General features: G+C 50.8%; 1 protein-coding gene across 3 annotated transcripts in view; it reads right to left on the bottom strand.

Moving 5' to 3' along the window:
* The window catches only part of MVB12B (multivesicular body subunit 12B), a 189,185-nt gene extending 168,813 nt beyond the window's left edge, over positions 1-20,372 (bottom strand). Inside the window, exons 1-2 of one of the 3 annotated variants that reach the window (XM_057548744.1) lie at positions 19,911-20,372; positions 6,295-6,417 (exon numbers count right to left, since the gene is read on the bottom strand). In XM_057548744.1, coding sequence (XP_057404727.1) covers positions 6,295-6,417; positions 19,911-19,991 — 204 coding nt within the window. In that variant the 5' untranslated portion in view covers positions 19,992-20,372. Of the gene's footprint in view, positions 1-6,294; positions 6,418-19,365; positions 19,542-19,575; positions 19,595-19,910 lie in introns of those variants that run through there. The other 2 variants (XM_057548746.1, XM_057548745.1) reach the window with 2 other exon arrangements.
* Between the last annotated feature and the right edge of the window lie 686 nt (positions 20,373-21,058).

The following is a 21,058-nucleotide window of genomic DNA, read 5'->3' as shown; positions in this document are numbered from 1 at the left end:
CAGACCTTCAGACACAGGGCCGCTCAACATCCCCACCCAGACGTCACACAAGCACCTCAAACGCAGCGTGTCCAAAACCGAACCAACGGTCCTCCTCCACCCTCAACCCACCTGGTCGTCTATGTTCCTATCTCAACAGAAAGCATCAACATCCACCCAGCCGCCCGGCAAGACACCCTCGTGTCACTCTGGTCCTTCCCTTTCCTCACCTCTGCACCCATCTCCCAACATTCAACCCATTTCTTTTCTGTGAAAGAATATGTATTCGGGTCCCCATGCCCCACGTTTCCATGTCCCTCAGGTCGATCCACTGTTAATGGGTTAGGCTTCCACCCTCTCACTCGACACCAGTACAGAGCCGCCAAACTCAGCCCTTTGCCTCAGTACCTACGCCCTCCAATTATTTCCCTTCCTGTACACACCAAGGAAACTTTTAAAAACACAAATCTATGAACCTTTTTCTTAAAGTCCTTTCGTGACTCCTACCACCCTCGGCATGGCCAATGCCTTCGTGTAGCTTACAACATTCTGGGGTGATCCAGCCTCATCTATCCACCCTTCTTCATCTCTCACCTTTCACCTGATGGAACCCCTCCCAGGATACTGGAATTCCCAGGGCCTTGCACAATAGTAGGTGGTCAACAAACATCTGTGAAGCCACTGCGTGAAGCAATAAATGAACGCATAACATCAGAAAAAGCTTCACCAAGGAGTTTTCAAAGTGGGTTCTAAAAGATTCAGAAAATTTTATCCCAAAAGGGGGGGAGGACAGGAATTTTGAAAATATGGAAAAAGTGGGTTCAAGGGTTTGATGGTACAAAGTTGCTCCTTATTCTGAATATGAGAACGTAAGAGGTTCAATGAGGCTGGAGGAGAAGTGAGTAGAAGGAAGTGAGACAGGAAGACACACTGAGAGCACGTGCGCTGAGTGAAAGGAGTTGCATGTCTGTCCTTTCTCTGTTTACCCAAGAGGAGGAAGCTCTTGGGGAGAAGATCCACGGCTACCCCTGAAACAACACACCATCCAGGCCCTCGCCCCAGAGGTCTGCCTGGCCCAGAGGAGGGCCAGTGACAGGAAGCTGGGCGCAGAGCCTGGGGTGGGGGAGGGGGGCAACTTGGTCAATTCATCCTTCAGCCCCCAAATTTCACTTTACTGAACACTTGCTTGAGTGAGAACAGAAACTGACAAAATGTCACAACATTTCTAGAAGGCATTGGCAATACTTAGCAAGTTTAAAATGTGAACACTCTGACCCCATAATTCTAACCTATGAAATTATTCTATGGCACTAACAGGGTGACCACACCAAAATACATACACAAGGATGTTGTTTATCACGTTAAAAACATAAAATGGAAACAAACTCAATGTCCTTCAATATGGGATTATTAGCCAAATTTTGGTACAGCCAGACAATAAAATATGCACTATTGGGGTTTCCCTGGTGGCGCAGTGGTTGAGAATCTGCCTGCCAATGCAGGGGACACGGGTTCGAGTCCTGGTCTGGGAAGATCCCACATGCCGCGGAGCAACTAGGCCCGTGAGCCACAACTACTGAGCCTGCGCGTCTGGAGCCTGTGCTCCGCAACAAGAGAGGCCGCGATAGTGAGAGGCCCGCGCACCGCAATGAAGAGTGGCCCGCGCTTGCTGCAACTAGAGAAAGCCCTTGCACAGAAACGAAGACCCAACACAGCCAAAAATAAATAAATAAATAAATAAATAATAAAAATAAAGGAATTCCTTAAAAAAAAAAAAGCATTAAGAGGATGTGACCTATCTCTATAGACTGATATAGAGCTATGCCCACAATATATTTTTTTAAGTTATGACAGTATAAATAGTACCATCCCATTTGTATTTTTAAAATATGTTTTTTTTTAAAAACTCACAAACGTACACACACATCCCCTGAGACTTTCTAAACTTTAAATCAGGAGAGGCCAAAAAATAACAGGAAAAGCTAGCACAGCACTTCCTGAGATAGACTTGTGGTGACCACGTGTACAGATTATTTAAGAATGACTTAACTTAGAGCAGTAGTTCTCCAAGTGTGGCCTCTGAACCAGCAGCATCAACATCACCTGGCAACTGGTTAGAATGCAAACTCTCAGCCCCACCCCAGACCTACTGCAGCAGGAACCCGGGGCGTGGGGTCCCGCAGAGGAATGAGGCCCACGAAAGCTTGAGAATCCCCCACCTGGACATCTGGAAACAGTCCTTGAACTAGGGGATAATCTGTCACTTCAGAGTCACTGTGCCGAAAGACTCCTGGGTGTCAGGTGGGGTTTCTCAGGAAGGGAACGAAGGAGGTCTTAGATTACAGTGAAGAAAAAGAAAAAAGAAGTCTCCTAGGCTCTCTGAGGCCAAGACTCAATTTGGCGGGGCCCCTACACATGGCAGTTGTAAACGCCGTTAGGTAGAATGAAGGTAGCCAACAGCAAGGCAGAGGCCGGGCAGGGAGGGGTTGGAGGACGGACCTGGGCCTCAGCAGCAATATTCTCTGAGCCTCACTCTCCTGTTCCCATCATCCTCAGAGCTCCAGAAAAGTCTCATGAAAAGTAATTCTGGCCTCAGCTGTTCTGTGGGAAACCATGGAAGGTCACAGAACAAGGGAGTGGAAGGGAAAGCAGTGTTCATCCCCACTCAGGCCAGGAAGAGGGGAGCAGCCTTGCCAGGTTAGCGGGGGAGATGCACCCAGACAAGGGCGACCTCACAGACGTCACCAACAAAAATGGTGCAGTGTGGTGGCAGGGGAGAAGGCCAGAGCCGAAGGACCCCAAGCACACTTGAGCCGGTGCCCTGGGAAATGCTCAGGAAAAGCTGGAGGAGAGACACTGGGCAGGCCTCAGGGTATGGAAAAAAGGGAGCAACTTCTAGAAGTTAAGCTGGAGAGGGTCATGCTGTCACAATCCGGGACTTAGCAAGAGAAATGGGGAGATCTGGAAAGCTAGATCTGAAAGATGGAACAGTCTTTTAGGACTTCCCTTCAAAGCACTTATCACAATTTTATCTTACATTTACTTGTATGATCATTTAATTGTCTTTCTCTCTATCTAGACTTTAAGCTTCATGAAGGCAGGAATGTGTTTTCATTCACCACTATACCCCCAGCTCCTAGACAGACAGCACATAGTAGGTACCCAAAAATATAGGTTGGACAAATAAACAACTTAAAATTAAAACACTCTGGAGTGTTTGATTATTCTTTCTCTGTATGGTTGACTTTTTGTTTTTGCCAAAAAAGTATATCATCATATGAAATTATGTCACCAAGAAGTGTATTATCAAAGGAAACTATTTCCTTTTTGGAAAGAAAGAGTCATCTCACAAATACAGTGTTGTGGCTTTAGTCTGTGAGTTGTAAACACTCACTGAGAAAGGCAAGAGAATGCAGGTAAAAAGTATGATGTATTTCATTGGAAATACACCCAACAGTGGTCATCGGTGATGTCCAGCTTGATGCCCTTAGACACTGCAACATCCCAGAGGGACCTGGTAATCAAAGGTTAATTTTGTGCAGAGGAGTTTTAGCATGAAGTGCTCCCAGGGCATCACGATTCATTGAAAACTGCCCATCGCATATGATAAAACAGCACGTGCTACCACGCATCTACAACACAGAGTCATCCTACCAGGGACCGTGGACACATGAGACCCACCAGCCCTCTGAGGGCAGGGAACCCCAGTCACTCCCAGATCTGAGAGCGTGGCTGAGGGGCAGGAAGTGCAGGCTATTTCAGAGGGGACTGCAGAAATAGGGACAATAAATTGAGAAGTTTAGCAAATAATCCCCAGCCGCCTGGCCTAGGAAGCTTCCCCTGACCTACAGAGAAGTTACAAAATTAAATTTTTATAAACAAATACTTGGTATCTTTTACTTCAAGCAGCAACAGGGCCTCTGCTCATTTTAAAGTGGTTGTACCATCGAGGGTCAGCAGCCCATCTAGCGCCCGGCTCTTGGGGCTGCGTGTCACGGTACTTAACGTGCCCTGTGCACAGGGAGGGATTAATCCTCCGGCAGACGCGGCCGAGAGAGAGAGGCCTGGCCACGGTCCGCAGAGAGCTTCCTCAGCCACCGCACTTCCGTCTCAGCATCTCTGCAGCCCGGCCACCACCCGACGCCTCGCACTTCGGTTTGGATGTTGACCTCACACGAAACTCCTCCGGATAAAAGGAATGGGGAGTGCCTCCCTGCCTGCCCACCCCGTGCCTTCCCTCATTCCCCTTGAACTCAGGGTCAGACCTCTGAGGAAGCAGACGCTTATCTGGGAAGAGTCCAGCAGTCAGTCCAAAGAGAGGACTCCCGCCTCCCTCCCTGAAAGGGCTTTCGGAGGGAGCTCGGACACTCCGCCTCGGCGCGCAGGGGCTGGGTAATTGCCGGGCTGACCCTCTGGAGCCTCTTGCCCTGCTCACCTTTCATGGTAATGCCTGGTACAGCCTCATCATGAAATGTGCTTATTAATCTTACCCATTTGACACTGCGCTCTTCTGCCCTGAGCTAGATGTTAGGAGAAAATGATAGGGATAGATGCTGCTCCTGTCAGACTTACCAAGACTTTCAGAAAACCAGACTATCAAAGGCCATCTGTCGCCCACTAGCCAAGCATTCACGGTGACCCCGAAGGTACAAGCAGAATGTTACAGACACAGATCCGCAAGAGGGAACAGCGAGAAGACCTGGGCCACACCCCAGGCAACCCCTCGCCCCCAGAGAGCCACTCCGGAGCCAGTCCTCCCAGAGGTGGCACGCACCGAGCCCCTTCCCTGATTCACGCCTCACTGCTTCCCATCTAATTCATCAGAAGACACTTGGGCTTCTCAAATCAGGAACATTTTTATTAGCTTCCCCAGGAGTTTTATGGCACAAAGCCACACCTAATGATTCTATTTTATGGCAAGTTATACGTTCCAACAGTGCTCTGAAGTCAGGCCGCAGGTAAGACTCAAATCTTTGTCAAAAAAGATTCCCCCGTTCTTTCACTTTTAAAATGTTTATAAGCTTTCAAACAGTTGGGAAAGTGATGTAGAGCATTTTAACAGGCTTCCCCTTCTCACACGGGGCCCGGCATGGGCTGACGCAAAATGCACCGCACTGTTCGCAACGGGGGCTGATTTTGCCCGCCCACCTCCTCCGCCTGGGGACATCTGGCAATGTCTGGACACAGCTCTGGTTGTCACGACTCGGGGGTTGGTGCTATTGGCATCTAGTAGGAAGAGGCCAGGGATGCTGCCCGACTACACACTATTTTCTGATCATCTGGCCCAAAATGTCAGTAGTGCCAAGGTTAAGAAACCCTGCCTTTGGGCTTCTTCTGGACTAGGCATGGCATCCCTCCCACCCCTGGGACATCAGACACTGATCTAATCACTGTGCCAGGTTTTCAATGCTGGCTAATGAGACTTGTATTCTTTTATGTATCCTTGGTGCATATTTTCAATGAGTAAGAATAAAACATCGTCATAAACAAAATGAGGAAACTGAAAATAAGACCACCTTAGAAGCTCAGAACACATGACAACAGTCACTGTTAACTAAACCCTCCCAATAGTTCCTCTGCACTTTTTAAGCTTCACCCAAAATGGAATTTACCTACTGAAAAAACAAAATAACCAATTCCAGCCATCGGTACTACTGAACACCACCACAGATGTCTGCTGAAAAGCAAAGCAAGTTCTCTGCTATACCGCAGTGATGTGGTCAGTCAGAGCCCTGGACTTGGGAGGGCGTCTGGTCCTGATTCACCACTCCCAAGGGCTGGGGCTCCGTCGCTTCCCTTCTCAGAGCTTGAGTTCTCCTGATCAGCACAGTGGAGAGAAAGCAACTTCCCCTCCCAGCCTCCAGGGAATCATGAGAGCCAAATGAGTTCATGGGTAGGAAACTGCTTTGTAAACTGTAAGGAGCTATATAAACATATGTCAATACACTTATGACATTTATACATGTAGGACAATCTGTGACAACAAACCAAGGGTCTTTCAGACTCTTGGATCCTTTTCATGAAATGTCACAGCTAGAAATGACTTTGGAAATCAACTAATCCAACCCTTTAATTTTACAGAATGTGAAGATGCCCATTACAGAGGTCAAGTGACCCAGCTAAGGCCACGAAACAGCCCAGACGGGCTCAGGTCATCTACTCCCAAAGCAGGACGCTCCCCACGCCTTCCCATTGGTGACGTCTTCCCTCCCTGTTTTAAGTTCCTAGAGAGAAGCAGCACATCTTACACACAGGGTTCAGAGGGCCTTGAACACAGGAGATAACTGTTTGCCGAATCAGCGAATCTTGACTTACTACGTCGTAGCCTGTCGGGGCTCGGTTCCGAGAAGCCACCACCCCCACTCCCGTGATGGGATCCATTGACGTCTCTGGCAAGGCTTCTGAAAGGTCTTTGACTTCAGGCATGGCGGATTGCTCCTGGTTCCGAAAAGGAAAAAGAAAGCGTACAATTCAAACCGAGCATTTAAAGTGAACGATGTAAAGTCTCGCACAGACAGAACCAGTGTCTTGGGGCAAATATCCTGAACTAAGCTCCATGTACCTGGACTGGCTAAGGGAGCCCTGGACCCTTTCCTCAGATCAAGAATTCAAGTCATCTCCGGCCCCTGCTCTTCTCAAGTTAGCTTTGAACACTCTCCTGCCCAGCTGCCTGACTTCTGAACAGATAACACCAGCTTCTCTGAGAATAAATCAGACACGGCTAAATCTAACAGTACCTTCCGTCTCTCTCCCTCACAATACCTCCCTGCAGAAGTGCAGCCTTCCAAATCCACAGCCTCTACCACATCCAAGGGTGGACTGTTCGGGCGGCAGAGCTTTGTAAACAGAAGAAAGTGCTCTGGGCGTGGAGGCCAAGGCATGGCACTGGAGTCCAGGCTACATGACTTACTAGCTGGTGACCGGGCAAGCAAGAGGTCAGGACACTGACAGTCGCAGAGCTGCTGTGAGAACTAAAGGAGTCGCGTAAATCAAGGGCCTGGAGAGGTTCCCTGGCACATAGTAGGCGCTCAACAAAAAGCAGATGAGACTGGAGGGTTTGGGATACAAAGGTCCAGTGTAACTGGCCAGAAACATGGTTGGTGCTGTTCCCAAGAGGACTGGCGGGTCCCTTTGTTGTGTTTAATCCCGCAGGTCATGTGGGCACTTACTCAAAGCTAAGCACTAACAATGGCCATAATTCTTGTTGGGCACTTTGGGAGAAAGGGAGGGAAATGAAATTATTATTCTGCTGCTGATTGCCTCTTGATGTGACCAGAGGAGACAAGCAGAATATAGAGAGCACTGGGTCTGGGCAGCTCGAGTGGCAGTGCACCAGAAAGCAAATAAAAAACGTAACACCTTATGTAAATGACTTCTAGTGCTTTTAAAAGGACAAGCAGCGAAAAAGAGCAAGTTAAATTCTACCTCCTTCTGCAGCAATTGAATTCCACTGGCTGTAGGTCTGCCAGATCTCTCAAGGCTGGTTACTGCTTCTAAAGCAAACCAAACACCCTGCCTAACTAGGCAGGCAGGAGGAATATTCTTAGCTCTCAGCCTAGAATCAGAAAAGGCAGAGGCTATTAAAAATGACTACAGCCTCCTGAATGGAAACAACCAGAATGCTGTATGCAAGTTACCGTGTAATCAGCGTCCCCTGGAACCCACGAAAGGCTCCAGAAACAGACTTGTCAGGGCAACGGAGCCAAGTCTCGGATCAAGGCTAGAAGTGCCGGGCAGCAGCCACACTCTCAGCTTCTGTTTATGACAAAAGCCAAACTAAGTTATGCTTTACTTAATTCTACTGAAAATAAGCTTCTAGAAGCACAGGGCAGGGGGGACAGGACACCAAACCACATCACTGCATCGTTTTCTATTTTCAAATTTCACTTACCAGGCAGCTTTATCTGCATAAAGAACAGGGCTTAATGCTTCCTGCACACAGTAGGCACTAAATAAATAATTTATTGACGGAATCCGCATGCATGCCCCCAATAAAGAAGGTTTAGAATTAAATATCTGCACCAGCCCAATCCAAAGCAAACACTGACCAAAAAGTACTTCACGTGGAAAACCCCATATTCCTGGTAACATGGAAATAACGTTGCTGCAGTCTGCAAAATATTGGTACCTGCTGTTGGTTACCAAAATGCTTCGCAATTAACAACTCATTAATAGAATGTACAATTCTGCCAGTGCTAAAATATCATGCTGTGAATTTAATAAAAGAACATCAGAGGTAAGTGTTGTTTTTTTTTTTAAGATAGTAGCGCTTCTACTATCAGAGAGAGAGAGAGAGGGGGGAAGTGAGCATGGGAATAAATAAGAAACATTTTATTAGCTGAGAGATGCCCGTCCTCGGGGCACCACATGCCACGTACTGATGGCAACGGCCCTCCTCTGCTCTGCAGCGTGAGCAAGGGCGGGGGGCTGACGCCGCTGCTCCCACAATGCACCGGGCAGCCCGGCACCGGGCCCCAAGATGGCTGCGGGCGGCCTCCCGGAGCAGACAAAGGAGCCGGCGGCCGGGCCCGCGTGCCTGGTCACGGCCCGGCCTGCAGGCTGGGAGGATGCGGCGGGCAGGGCATTAGCACCGAGCATCTCCGATGCACGCCTCCCTCTTTCCTCCCCCGCAGTGACCGTGCCCTGGGGATCCAGCAGCCTTTGTGAGATACAGACAAATGACTCCTCGCCGCTGCGCGGAGCTCCGCGGTGGAGGAAGCACCACCACCAGCAAAGGAAGCTTTTAATGAGAAACGCCCAAGATATCCACGGCAGAGGCAATCACTCAAAGCAGCCTGCCCTGAATTACATATTTTCTGACTGCAAATTACTCTTAACAGCGTCTCTACCGTCACTTCAATTGACCTTCCTAACAAAAGGCTATTTATTAAGTAGCTCTCGGTGCTCCCCGGGCTGTGCGAAGCCTCCAGCCAGAAGGGATGGCACCACTGTGTCCGCGGCTGCCCGGGGCACAGGCCAGGCCTCTGCGAGGGGGAGAAGAGGCCATTAATGCCGGGCTGCAGAGCAGACCTGCCGCGGGGAGAGGAGCGGGGGAAGCAGGGTGTTTAAGGCCAACATTAACCTGTCTTGCAAGATGCGATGCTGGGCTACAGCAGAAAACGCGAAGGCCTACTTGCAACAGCTGGTGTCATCCTCAGCACTCCCCGCCCAGCACCCACCTCTATCTCCAAATCCTAGCTGCACACAGAACACACTAACACACCTCCCCGCATCTGAACAGCACCCTGCAATTACCAAAAAGCTTTCTCGGGCTCCTTCTCAATCGATGCTCACACCAAACCTAGAAGGTGGCTGGGGCGTATTATCCCTGTTGTAGAGGAGAAAAACGGAACCCTGGAGTTCTCAGACACCACGAGCTGGCAGAGGGCAGAGCCCAACGGGACCTCTGGCCCTCCTTCCCCAGTCTGGTCTGCTTTCCATACACTGTGCAGAGAGAGACGGACTTCCCATCCGATATCCCATCAAGAAAGCACTTTGAACACCAATTATATTTTAAAATGCCAACGCTCTTCTTTCTCTAGCTGTAGCCCAGTAACGGAAGCAAGGGGGGAAAAGAGTACAGAAAGATAGAAGTAACATGGGATTAATTTTCCCCACACCTCAGTTTCAAGATTCAACATTTCCCTCATAAATAATTTACAACAATAAAATTGAGCTAAGGCCATGTTTGTGTACGACGGAGGTAAATTTAGACCTAATGAGGGAGATCCGAGCCCGGCACAGGAGGGAATAGGTTGATGTATAGCACGGTGTGAGCGCGATCCACGGCACACGGGGCTCCATGACCAGCTGGAAGTCACAGGGCCAACCGGGGAGGAGGTGCAATTGGGGAAACTTCTACCGTCCCAGCTGTGGCTACAAGGAGGGCTTCCACAGAAAAAGCCAAAAGTTGATGCAGTACTTTAGAGGCCAAGATAACAGATGTTGAGATTTCTGAGAACTACGGGATTGAGCCAACCTGAAGCTAAGTCGGTTCTCAGTAAACGCGAGGTAAGGAACGAAGATGGCGGCAGCACCTGGGAGTCACATCTGCCCTCGGGCACGGAGAGAGTACATTGGCGACACTGACTTTGAGCTAGTCCTCCTAGCTTGACCTCGCAGGTCATCTGGTCCCTATCCCAACCTCTACCCCGAGTGTGCAGCCAGCCTCACTCAGATCACTGCCAAGGCTGGGGGCTACAGAGTCTCGCTCTGGACAGGTGTGCCCGTGTCTGCCCCAAGAGGATTTCTCTGCAAGGTGGGGAGAGAGACAGAGAATGAGTGTGTGTGTGTGTGTTGTACATACTGGGACTAGAGGGGCTGGATGGGGTCAGTTAGGGTGAGGTGTGATTTCCAGGCCAGCAGGATTTTTTCCACGCTGTGCTCAATGAGTTCTATCCAATAACATTGGGTAAGAGAACAGCTTCCTGCGTGAGCCTGCAATGCTGCAAATGGTGCCTGGGGGAGGCCCCAGCTCGCAGCACTGCAGCACCTCACCAGTGCTGTCATCCCAGGTTCACAGAGAAATGAACTTTAACTATAAAGCCCCTTCATACAGACAGCACACGGCTCCCTTGTAGCTGATCAAAGAATCACTACAACAGTGTGCTTAATCCCTAAAAGTCAGCAGTGCTGGGCTTAACTGATGCTGAACATTGTTTCAGAATCAAAGGCGTGCCTCCCGGCCCCAGTCTGGGAGAAAACTAAGCTACTGTATCACAGTTGAAAACTCAGGGGAACTTTGATATCATCTCTGTTTAATTTCCCCGGCCCTGTGAGCCTGGGGTTTATCTCGTTTTATCAGCTCCTGTACTGAAATCAAAACCCAACTAGCAGAGCTCACACCTCTCTCCACGGAGGCCCTTCCAGCAGCAGGGTGGGGTGCAGGCCGAGGAGTTTAAAGCACTTTGCGCGGGGGGGAGGCAACAACTGCCGGGGGGCAGGGGGTGCTGCCTTCAAAGGAGGCGCAGCAGGGACCCCGGGCGAGGAAGGAAGGCCGACTCAGAAGCGGAGCCCTTGCTGCCCACCAGGGCTGAAGGCAGGACTCGCACACAACTTTTGAGGAGAGTAATTTCAAAGTATTGCGGGGGGAGCAGGTTAAATTGAGCTACTGTAGTTGAAATGACAAAACCAGTGAGTTAATGAAGTCCCTACAGAAGGATGAACTTGTGATCAGATTGTTTGAAATCCAAAGTCAAGGGCACAAAAGACAAACTGCGCACATCTAGCAGCTTGTGGGGCTGGGGAAAAGCAGTGGATAAATATTTCACTCCCTGTGGGAAACGGCCAAAGAGCAGGGCCTCCACTGAGAACGGCCGTCCCCCAGTAAAAGCTCCAGCTCTGGCCGTCGTGGGGCAGCTCTCTGCCTGTTTCCCAGCAGCAGCAGTGGTACCAGTGGGCTGCGGGGAACCCATGCCCTCCTCTGTTGCTCCATAATTCCTGGCACCTTCCTGCTAACAAATCTTAAGCAGGGGACAGAGGACAGGGGAGGCCAGGCTTCACCAATGCACCCACAACACACACAAATACACAAACTGGGCCACCTCAGGCAGCCCTGGTGCAGAGCCCTACCTCCTACGGAGACTTCAGGCTGAGGCCAGAGTCCCTGCGGCAACCAGGCAAATGGCCAGCCGGCTCTGGGGGCTGCCCATGGGGGACACAGGCTGAGAGGCGTCCACTACGGAACCTCAGGATAGCATCCTGGCGCCACCTGTACTTGGGCCTGGACCACTTATCTAGTGACCAGTCAGAAACCAAATCGTTCCGACAAATGCTGTTGAGTACGACCTGGTGGCAACAGGCCACAGGCTGCTGGGAAGGCTGCTAAGATACTGGGGAACTAAAGCAAATATTTTCCTAAGCTCCCCTAGATCACAAAGAACTTTCCAGCTAGGGAACTAACAATGGCAAGCACTTCCTTTTTCTCCAGTGAAGGTCTGTTACTTCTAATAGGAGAATCTGGTGTACAAATGCATCCATTCCATCAGACCTATGTTTAGACTGATATTAACCATTTGATTACCAAACAGATTTTCCATAAACCATGTGAGGCGGGCCTGGGGTTTGGGCTGCTGCAGCCCGTACAGTGCAGTGCTAGGTCCCAGAGTTCTCTCTCCCCAGATAAATCAGGATCCAGTTCTACAGCACTGCCGTGGCCAAAGGCCTGCCCCTATAGGCCCGAACGTGAAAAACCAGGGAGCCTGGTGCTGGGGAGGAGGGGGCGTTCTCCAGTACACTGTGAGCCCCACCGCAACCTGCAACTTGCTCACAATCACTGCAAATGAAGGTCATCCCCACCCACTCCCATCAGGTCTAGTGTCATACTGTCCCCTGGAGAGAAGGAAGAAGGATACCAACGGAAGGCAGATGCCCTACAAATGAACCCACCCCAGGAGGTCCCAAGAGCAACATTCTCTTGATATTCGGTGACATAAAACGGTCACAGCCTTGGCTTGATGGCCACAGTGTACAGAGTAAAAATGTCACCTCATTGGCGGGCAAATGGGCTCCCAGGCCAGAATCATCAGAACACCTGGCTTCAGGTCAGCAGACACCTCCCATCACCACCACCCGCTCTGTGACTTGCACATGGGTCTTCAGAGTTTCTTTGGTGGTATAATCATTCTGTGTGCTGATGACTTCCAAATTACCTCCACGGCCCAGACTTTTCTCCTGAGACTCAGACGAGTGTATCTAGTACCCTGCTGGCTACGGTCACCCACACGTCCCATTAATACCTCAAACCTGGCTGACCTTGCCATCCTCCCACCTGAAGCATCTCCCACGTTCCTGGTACCTAACAGGACCTGGTGCATAACAGTCAGCCCACAAATGTTTACGGAGGGCCCTTGTGCTGAGCATGAAACAATGGTGAAGATGGGAACCCCAACATTCTGGATGAGGAGTTCTCAAACTCTAGCATGCATGAGTCATCTAAGGAATTCGTTAAAACAGTCTTAAAGCCACTCCCAGAGATACTGATTCAACAGGTCTAGGATGGGGCCTGAGAAGCTGCATTTCTTTTCTTTTTTATAAATGTATTTTATTTTATTCATTTCTATTTTTGGCTGTGTTGGGTCTTCGTTGCTGTGCACAGGCTTTCTATAGTTGCAGTGAGCGGGGGATACTCTTCATTGTGGTGCGTGGTCTTTTCATTGTGGTGGCTTCTCTTGTTGCAGACCACAGGCTCTAGGTGCATGGGCTTCAGTAGTTGTGGCGCTCAGCCTCAGTAGTTGTGGCACACAGGCTTAGTTGCTCCGCGGCATTTGGGATCTTCCTGGACCAGGGATCGAACCCGTGTCCCCTGCATTGGCAGGTGGATTCTTAACCACTGCGCCACCAGCGAAGTCCCAGAAGCTGCATTTCTAACAAGATCCAGGTGATGCTGAAACAGCAGGTCCATAGTCCAAACTTTGACTACAAGGCAGTAGGTTACTCATTAGATGTTTGATGAAGGAAGGGAGGGAGGGAGGGAGGAACCTGAAGGTCATCATCCATGGGGAACAGCCTCAGAGTAAGTCCCCCAGTCTTTCCCTCCCCAACACAGGTTGCCCAAGAGCACCCAGTTCCTCCCCTATGGCACCCATCCCACCATTCAAAATCTGGGTCACATCTCCCATTCACCCCAAACCTTCCCCACTGCCCAGCCAGACAGGTGCTGTCACTAAGAATCCTGATGTTGTCCAAGGACATGGCCTCAGCACATACATGTGCACACATGCACGCATGCACATACACACTTACACAGAGTCTTGCCTCTCAGAAGGCTATAATACTTTCCCTAGCAGAACATCAGTTGTGCAAAGGTATATGTCCACCACAGTGCCAAGCCCACAATGAGAACTCAATAAATGGATTACAGATAGATGGATAGATGGATGGATGGATGGACGGATGGACGGGAGGATGGATGAATGAAGTTCCTGTCCTCCTCTCAAAATCGCCAATGTTTCATCGGATTAAGGAGGGCATGTAAAGCAGCAGAGGCAATGGTGAGAGTGCCACGCTGGGGTCACTGATGCTCCATGCAGGACAAACACCACGATCCCAGGGCTGGGCCATCTGCCGAGGAAGGGAGGTGGGACTGCGGCACTCCAGGGGGTTCCAGAAGTGGGTGTGACTCAGCTGCAGCAGGCTGGATGAGGGCCTGGCAGGAGGCTGCACGAAGACTCCCCTAAGGAGTTTGTAAAAACTACAGCTGCCTGTCCCAACCCCCAGGTTCTGATCTCATTGATCTGGGCTGGGTCAGAGACTGGAGAATGCAGAGCCCAGGTGCAGTGCCACTGTGCTGGGTGACACAGCGACGAATAAGTCATGGGTACCACCTGCAGGGCTCACGGGCTGGAGGAAATGTCCTGAAAGAAAGGGACCGCAAATGAGGGGATGCTCCCTTTTGCTGGGCAGTCAGGGAGCTGGGCTTCCTGAAAGATGGAGGGTGCAGAGTACTGCAAGGAGTGCAGGCAGAAGACACGGCACCAACGGTGGCGTGAACAGTCCCGGACTCTCTGGGAAACTGTTAAGTAGCAGATGGGCTCTGAAACAAGCTTATGAAACGCTTAAACAAACAAACAAACAAATAAACAAAACAGTTAAAAACCTGTCTGCACTTCTCTGCTATTTCTAAGGTCTAAGTAATGATGTGGATCTACAGGAAGGAGCGCCCCAGTGGTCAGAAGGAAGAGATTCCCAAGTCTTGCGTTCCTATTTCCTCTCCTGTAAATGAATGCTTCTCAAGCCAAGGCCACTTCCTGCAGACCCTATAGGGCCTCTTCATGCTATTAGCTCAGGGAAGGACTGGGAGGTAAAGCAGAGGAATGGAAAGGGTGCAGACTTCGGACTCAGAGGGACCAGGGCTTGAGTCGCAGGTTTGACACAGCTGTGTGACCCCAAGCAACTCAACTGAATTGGGCCTAAGTTTCCATGCCCCTCAAATTGGAATAATGGATGATAATATTTTCTTTACAGGGTTTTAATGTGTATAAAGAACTTGCAGAACTTCCATCAAAAGATACAATCAACAGAGTGAAAAGACATCCAAAAGAATGGGAGAAAATATTTGCAAATCATATATCTGATAAGAGGTTAAAATCCAAATCTATTAAGAACTCCTACAACTTAGCAATAACAAAAAGCAAATAACTCGATGAAAAAATGGGGAAAGGACTTGAAAAAGGACATTTCTCCAAAGCTGATATACAAATGGCCAACAAGCATCTGAAAAGATGTTCAACATCATTACTCATTAGGGAAATGCAAACCAAAACCACAGTGAGATATCATCTCATACCCATTAGGATGGCTGCTACCAAAAACCAGAAAATTAGTGTTGGTGAGGATGTGGAAAAATTGGAAACCTGGTGCACTGTTGGTGGTAATGGAAATGCAGCAGCTATGGAAAACAGTGTGGTGATTCCTCAAAAAATGAAAAATAGAATTACTCTATGATCTGGCAATTCCACTTCTGGATATATACCCAAAAGAACTGAATACAGGGTCTCAAAGAGATATTTGTACATACATGTTCACAGCAGCATTATTTGCCATAGCCAAAAGGTGGAAGCAACCCAAGTGTCCATAGACAGATAAATGGATAAGCAAAATGTCGTCTATACATACAATGTAGTATTATTCAGTCTTAAAAAAGGAAGGAAATTCTGACACATGTTGCAGTGTGGGTGAACCTTGAAGACATTATGCTAAGTGACATAAGGCAGTCACAAAGAGACAAATACTCACAAATATGATTCCATTTATATGAGGTACTTGGAGTAGTCAAATTCCTAGAAAGTAGAATGGTGGTTGCCAGAGGCTGGGGAGGGGGAAACAGGAGTTTTATGAGTACAGTTGACCTTTGAACAACGAAGGGGTTAGGAGTGCCAAACCTTCCAGCAGTCGAAAATCCGAATATACCTTATAGTTGGCCCTCCAAATTCGAGTTCCTCTGTATCTGTGGTTCTGCATCTGGGGATTCAACCGACCGCGGACGGTGTAGTACTGCAGTAGTTACTATGGAAACAATTCCACGTATAAGTGGACCTGCGCAGTTCATACCCATGTTGTTCAAGAGTCAACTGTATAGAGTTTCAGTTTTGCAAGATGAAAAAGTTCAGGAGATTCACTGCACAACAGAATGAATATACTTAATGCCACTGATGTATACATTTAAAAACAATTAGGATGGTAAATTTTATTTTGTGTGTTTCATAATATTTCTAAAAAGCATCTATAATTGGGGTTCTCAAATTTCAGTAAGCATCAGTACAACCCAAGATTCTTGTTAAACATGCAGATTCTGGGGCCCCTTCCCCAGATATTCTGATTCAGGATCTGGGTTTGCGGCCCTGGGTTCTGCATTTTAATAAACATCCTAAGGATTCTTAGTTCGTTAAGAATTCATTTATTTCTCTCTCCTAAAAGATATTCTTTTGAACATTTTGCTGTGCTGATCAGTATCTGTTTGAAAAAAAAAAAAAAGTGTGGACTTCCCTGGTGGTGCAGTGGTTAAGAATCCGCCTGCCAATGCAGGAGACACAGGTTCGAGCCCTGGTCCGGGAAGATCCCACATGCCACAGAGCAACTAAGCCCGTGCACCACAACTACTGAACCTGCGCTGTAGAGCCCACGAGCCACAACTACTGAGCCTGCGTGCTGCAACTACTGAAGCCCATGAGCCTAGAGCCCATGCTTTGCAACAAGAGAAGCCACCACACTGAGAAGCCCGCGCACCGCAACGAAGAGTAGCCCCCGCTCGCCGCAACCAGAGAAAAAACCGTGCACAGCAACGAAGACCCAACGCAGCCAAAAATAAAATAAATAAATAAATTTATTAAAAAAAAAAAAATGTGTGTGTGTGTAGAACGATCCCGTGTTGATCCTAGCCACAGGCCCAGCAAGATGGCCCTCCAGTCTTCAGGGGAGTATGAGCTGCAAAGCTCTAGTATGTGACCCCTGGGCTCTAGGCCCACGGGCCTCTCACATTTCAGCCTAGACAAGCTCTGCATCCCGCCAGAAGTGTGTCAAGTAAACCAATGCTTGCCCACAGGATGTCCCCAACAAGAAGGCAACGTCAAGCACACCCTGCCTCCCAAGCAGCTGGGGAGAAGAGATGTGAGGTAGGCAACCCCGCCGCAAACAGTGCCGACAACACAGGGAAACCACAATTCCCAAGGGTGGCCCAGCGAGCACGAGGCCAAGGAGATACACTGGGGCCGGTGCAACGCTGGTCAGGGAGGGCCTCAGAGAGAGCGAGAACAGCCTGGGGAGGGGCAGCTCATTCAAGGAACCCAGCCCTCCCCTCCCACAAGCCAACGCGCAAACGAGACTGTTCACTCAACCACAGCCAACTAAATACAGTGTTCTCAGCCCACCGCATCCAACCATGTAGTCATTTGTTATCTTCACCATCATAATAGCACCTTTGACATTTCCCACTCTTGACCCCAACACCATCATGACTTTCCAGTGTGGCAAGGATGTCGCTCTTTGAGCACGAAGCATGGAGCAGTTCCAACCCGCTAAGGCAGAGGGGCCGGGGACACTTGGATTCTGATGCCCCCAGACGCAAATCTGCTGTGAAACTGATAGAGATTAAGAACCTTCAGTGCGCACTCCCCCCTTCCAAGGCCCTGAGGGGGATCACAATGTGTTCACACAGTTGTATGGTTTTGTAAAACACCAAGATATCCTTGTACACAAACAAGATATTCTTGCATTGCTCTTCTTATAGTCCTCCCCCACCACAACAAACTGTCAAAATAGCAGACCCACCAAACCGGGGTCTGCCGTTAGATCCCACTTACATTTAGTGAGGATCCGCCAACCCCCTCCACAGTGTCATACACATTCATACACATTAGCCCATTCAGCCTTAAGGGGTAGGTTTTATTCTTAGGCCCCTTTAACAAATGAGGAAATGGGAATTCAGAAAGGTCCCATGAGGTTCCATGACTTGCCTAGGGTCTCCTGGGTTCCAGGAGGTAAACTGAGGTTCTAAGCCCAGTGTTCTTTCTACTCTACGATCCCTTCCTAGTGGCCCTAAATGATAACCACAAACAGAAAGGCACTCTAAAAAAAACTGAAGCTACTCTTCTGATCAACCAGTTAACAAACCCTTAATGATAACCACTAATTTTTAATTTTTTTCATTTTATTTTTTTAACCACGCCATACAGCACACGGGATCTTAGTTCCCCAACCAGGGATCAAACCTGTGCCCCCTGCAGTGGAAGCGCAGAGTCTTAACCACTGGACCGCCAGGGAAGTCCCAATAACCACTAATTTCTATTAACTACTTGCCCTGTGGCATGAATGGAGCTGAGCACTTCTCTTATAATATTTCATTTGCTTCTTACTATAATTCTATGAGATAGATATTATCATTAGCCTCACTCTACAGATGAGGAAACTGAGGCTCAGAAAAGTTCACTAATTTCCCTAAGAACACACGGTAAGTAGGAAAGCCAAGGCTTAAGTTGAGGCCTAATTATAAGTCCTTGCACTTAATCATGGTGCACTGTTCCAGCTAAAAGTGGGGAAAAGCCCACCAGCGGGAAGGAGGCCGGGCAGGGAAATGCCTTCAGCATAAATCAGGAGTGCGGCTTAAAAGCTAAAAGGAAGGAATGAAAAATGTGGATTAAAGAAGATGATCCTAAGCTCAAATGAACCAGTAATTGCTATGTCAACTGCTTCACACGGGTCTTGGTGCCCAGGTCCCAGAAGAGGCCCCATTTAAATATTCTATGCATGGCACAATGTCTTGAAACACCTGGTTCAATTTCCCACAAGCAAGAAAGGTGTCACCTGTCTCCTGTACTAATCTTCTGAGTACACTGAGTTTTTGAGTTAGTCTAGGCTTCCACCACAGCTTATCTCCTAACTTTTCTAAGGCTTTTCTGGTGCGGCTGATAAGATTTTCTTGCCCAGTTAAAATGAGATGAGATCCAGCCAGCTGTCGAGAAATGTACAATGAGATTATACTGAGAAGGAATCACGGAGACAAAGGCCCCTAAAGAGACTCTGGCCTGCTGTCTGCTTTGTGGCAGAAAACTGAGCGGGGGGCTGGTTCGTGGGTGGGGGCGGGGAGCAGAGAAGGCGCAACAGCCGTTTGCCTTTTGCCCTCCTGGGGCCTTCCCCTGTGCCTTGCTGAAGAGGCTGCAGAGGGTCAGGGAATACAAGAGTCATTTTTAATGGCCGGAAAGGCTGATGATTCAGGAAGAGTTGTGTGTTGGTAACAAAGAGGACGAAGATGATCATGGGTCTGCCTTCTTCACCCGGCCCCTGCCCCTGAGCCTCATTTGCGCTGGAGTCCCCGTGGGGTGACCATCAACAGGAGCACCATCCTTCGAGGATGGGTACTCTGGGTCTTGGGTGCCCCGACCGGCACCTCACCTTGCACACAGGTGCCCTGGAGTTTGGGTGTCCTCTCTGCTCTGCCCAGGTCACAGATGAGACCGCACCCTAGATCATGCCCGAGGCTCAGGTGCAGTCAGCTCGGCACCCACGTGACTACAGAGAGTGGCCCCCGGGCCCGGCCAGTGAAACCACTGTCCGGGTCTGTGCAGGTGGCCGCCGTGCCCCGGCACAGGTGGGCCGCCTCACCTCTCACTTGGGCGGACGTGGCTCTCGGGAGCCCTCACAAGCCCCGGCCCAGGGGACGCTGCTCGCACCCTGGTCCCCGAGCTCCCTCCGGCTCCGCCAAGCCGCAAGGCCAAGCCGGGGACGGGAAGCCGCGGCGCGCGCAGGGCCGAGCAGAGGCCGCCGGGCCTGTCCCCGCGGCCGGCCGGGCACACAGCCCGCAGGCCTCGGTGCGGCCCGGCTCCGCCCGCCCACCCGCCCCTCGGCCCGGGGCCCGCGCCGGCCCGCCCGCCCGCGGGGGCAGCAGGGCCGGCTCGGCCGAGCCTCCGCGGCGCCCGTCCCGCTCGGCCTCACTTAACTGTTCCCCGCTGGGGCGGCGGTGGCGGCGGCTGCGGCGGCGGCGGGTCCCGGCTCCGTCTCACGCAGAAGCAGCTTCTCATCGCCCGGGCGGCGCGGAAGGGGCCGGGCCCGGGGCCCAGGCGGCGGGGCCGGCGCCGCAGGTCGAGCGCGAGCCTCACCGGGGAGCGGCAGCGGCAGGGGCGGGGCGCGGCCTGGCGGTGGCGGCGGCAGCAACAACAGCGGCGGCTCCTTCCGCGGGCCGCGGCGGCGGGCCGGGGCCTCCCGGCTCTGGCGCTGGCTCCGTGGGAGGCGCCGGGCGCCCGAGGCTGGCTCGGGCGGGAGGAGGGAGCGGGAGCCCTCGCGTCCGGAGCCCGCGCCGCCGCCTGGCCGGCACCCCGCCTCCCCACGGCCCGGCCCGTTAGCCCCGGGCAGGGCCCCGGCGCCGCCGACCTGGCCTCTCCGAGTACGCAGGCGGCCCCCGCCCCAGCCCAGACCCACGGGAGCCCCGGGCCTGTCGGAGCCTGGGCCCCAATTGCCCCCTCCCCCAAGTTGGCCTCTTCCAGGGACCCGCAGCCTCCTCAGCTCTCCTAGGCCTCACTGTACCCTAGACTAATCCTTCAGCACAGCCTTAGATCCCTAGAAGCCCCCAAGCCACACACACACCACCCGCCCCCTCACTTGAAGGGACACCCAGCCCTACTGAACCCCAAGCCAATCCTTCAGCTCATACAGTTCAGGAGACCCACTGGTCCAGCTGACCCCACATAAGCTTTGCTTGGCCCTAGTCCCCACTATTAATACCAGGCCTCTCAAACTGACCCTGATCTCCTAGCAATTCTCTGCCTCCCCCTTATGCTGGGCAAATGATATACCCATAGAGGTCTAAAGCAAGGACTATTGAGGGCTGGCCTCCAGGAAGCATCTAGAAGAAGTTTAAGCAGACCTATCGCCCTACAGTACTGGGAAAAAGGTACAAGCCAGAGGATAAAATGGAACTGGATGAGGAAAGGGGTCCAGAGCTTGGCCCTCAGCTAGAGTGGCTACTATGAAAGGTGGGAGTCAACTCTGCACCCTTAACCAAAAATGCCCTACACAGCCCCAGCAAGGCACCCCGGAGCAGTAGCCAGCGTGCTATTTGTTAGAGCTGAGGACCCTGCAGGACTGATTC

This window comes from Balaenoptera acutorostrata, chromosome 6 (assembly GCF_949987535.1).
Source record: "Balaenoptera acutorostrata chromosome 6, mBalAcu1.1, whole genome shotgun sequence".
Lineage (NCBI taxonomy): Eukaryota > Metazoa > Chordata > Mammalia > Artiodactyla > Balaenopteridae > Balaenoptera > Balaenoptera acutorostrata.
Note: the sequence above shows the minus strand (reverse complement) of the source record. Positions and strands in the feature narration are given on the sequence as shown.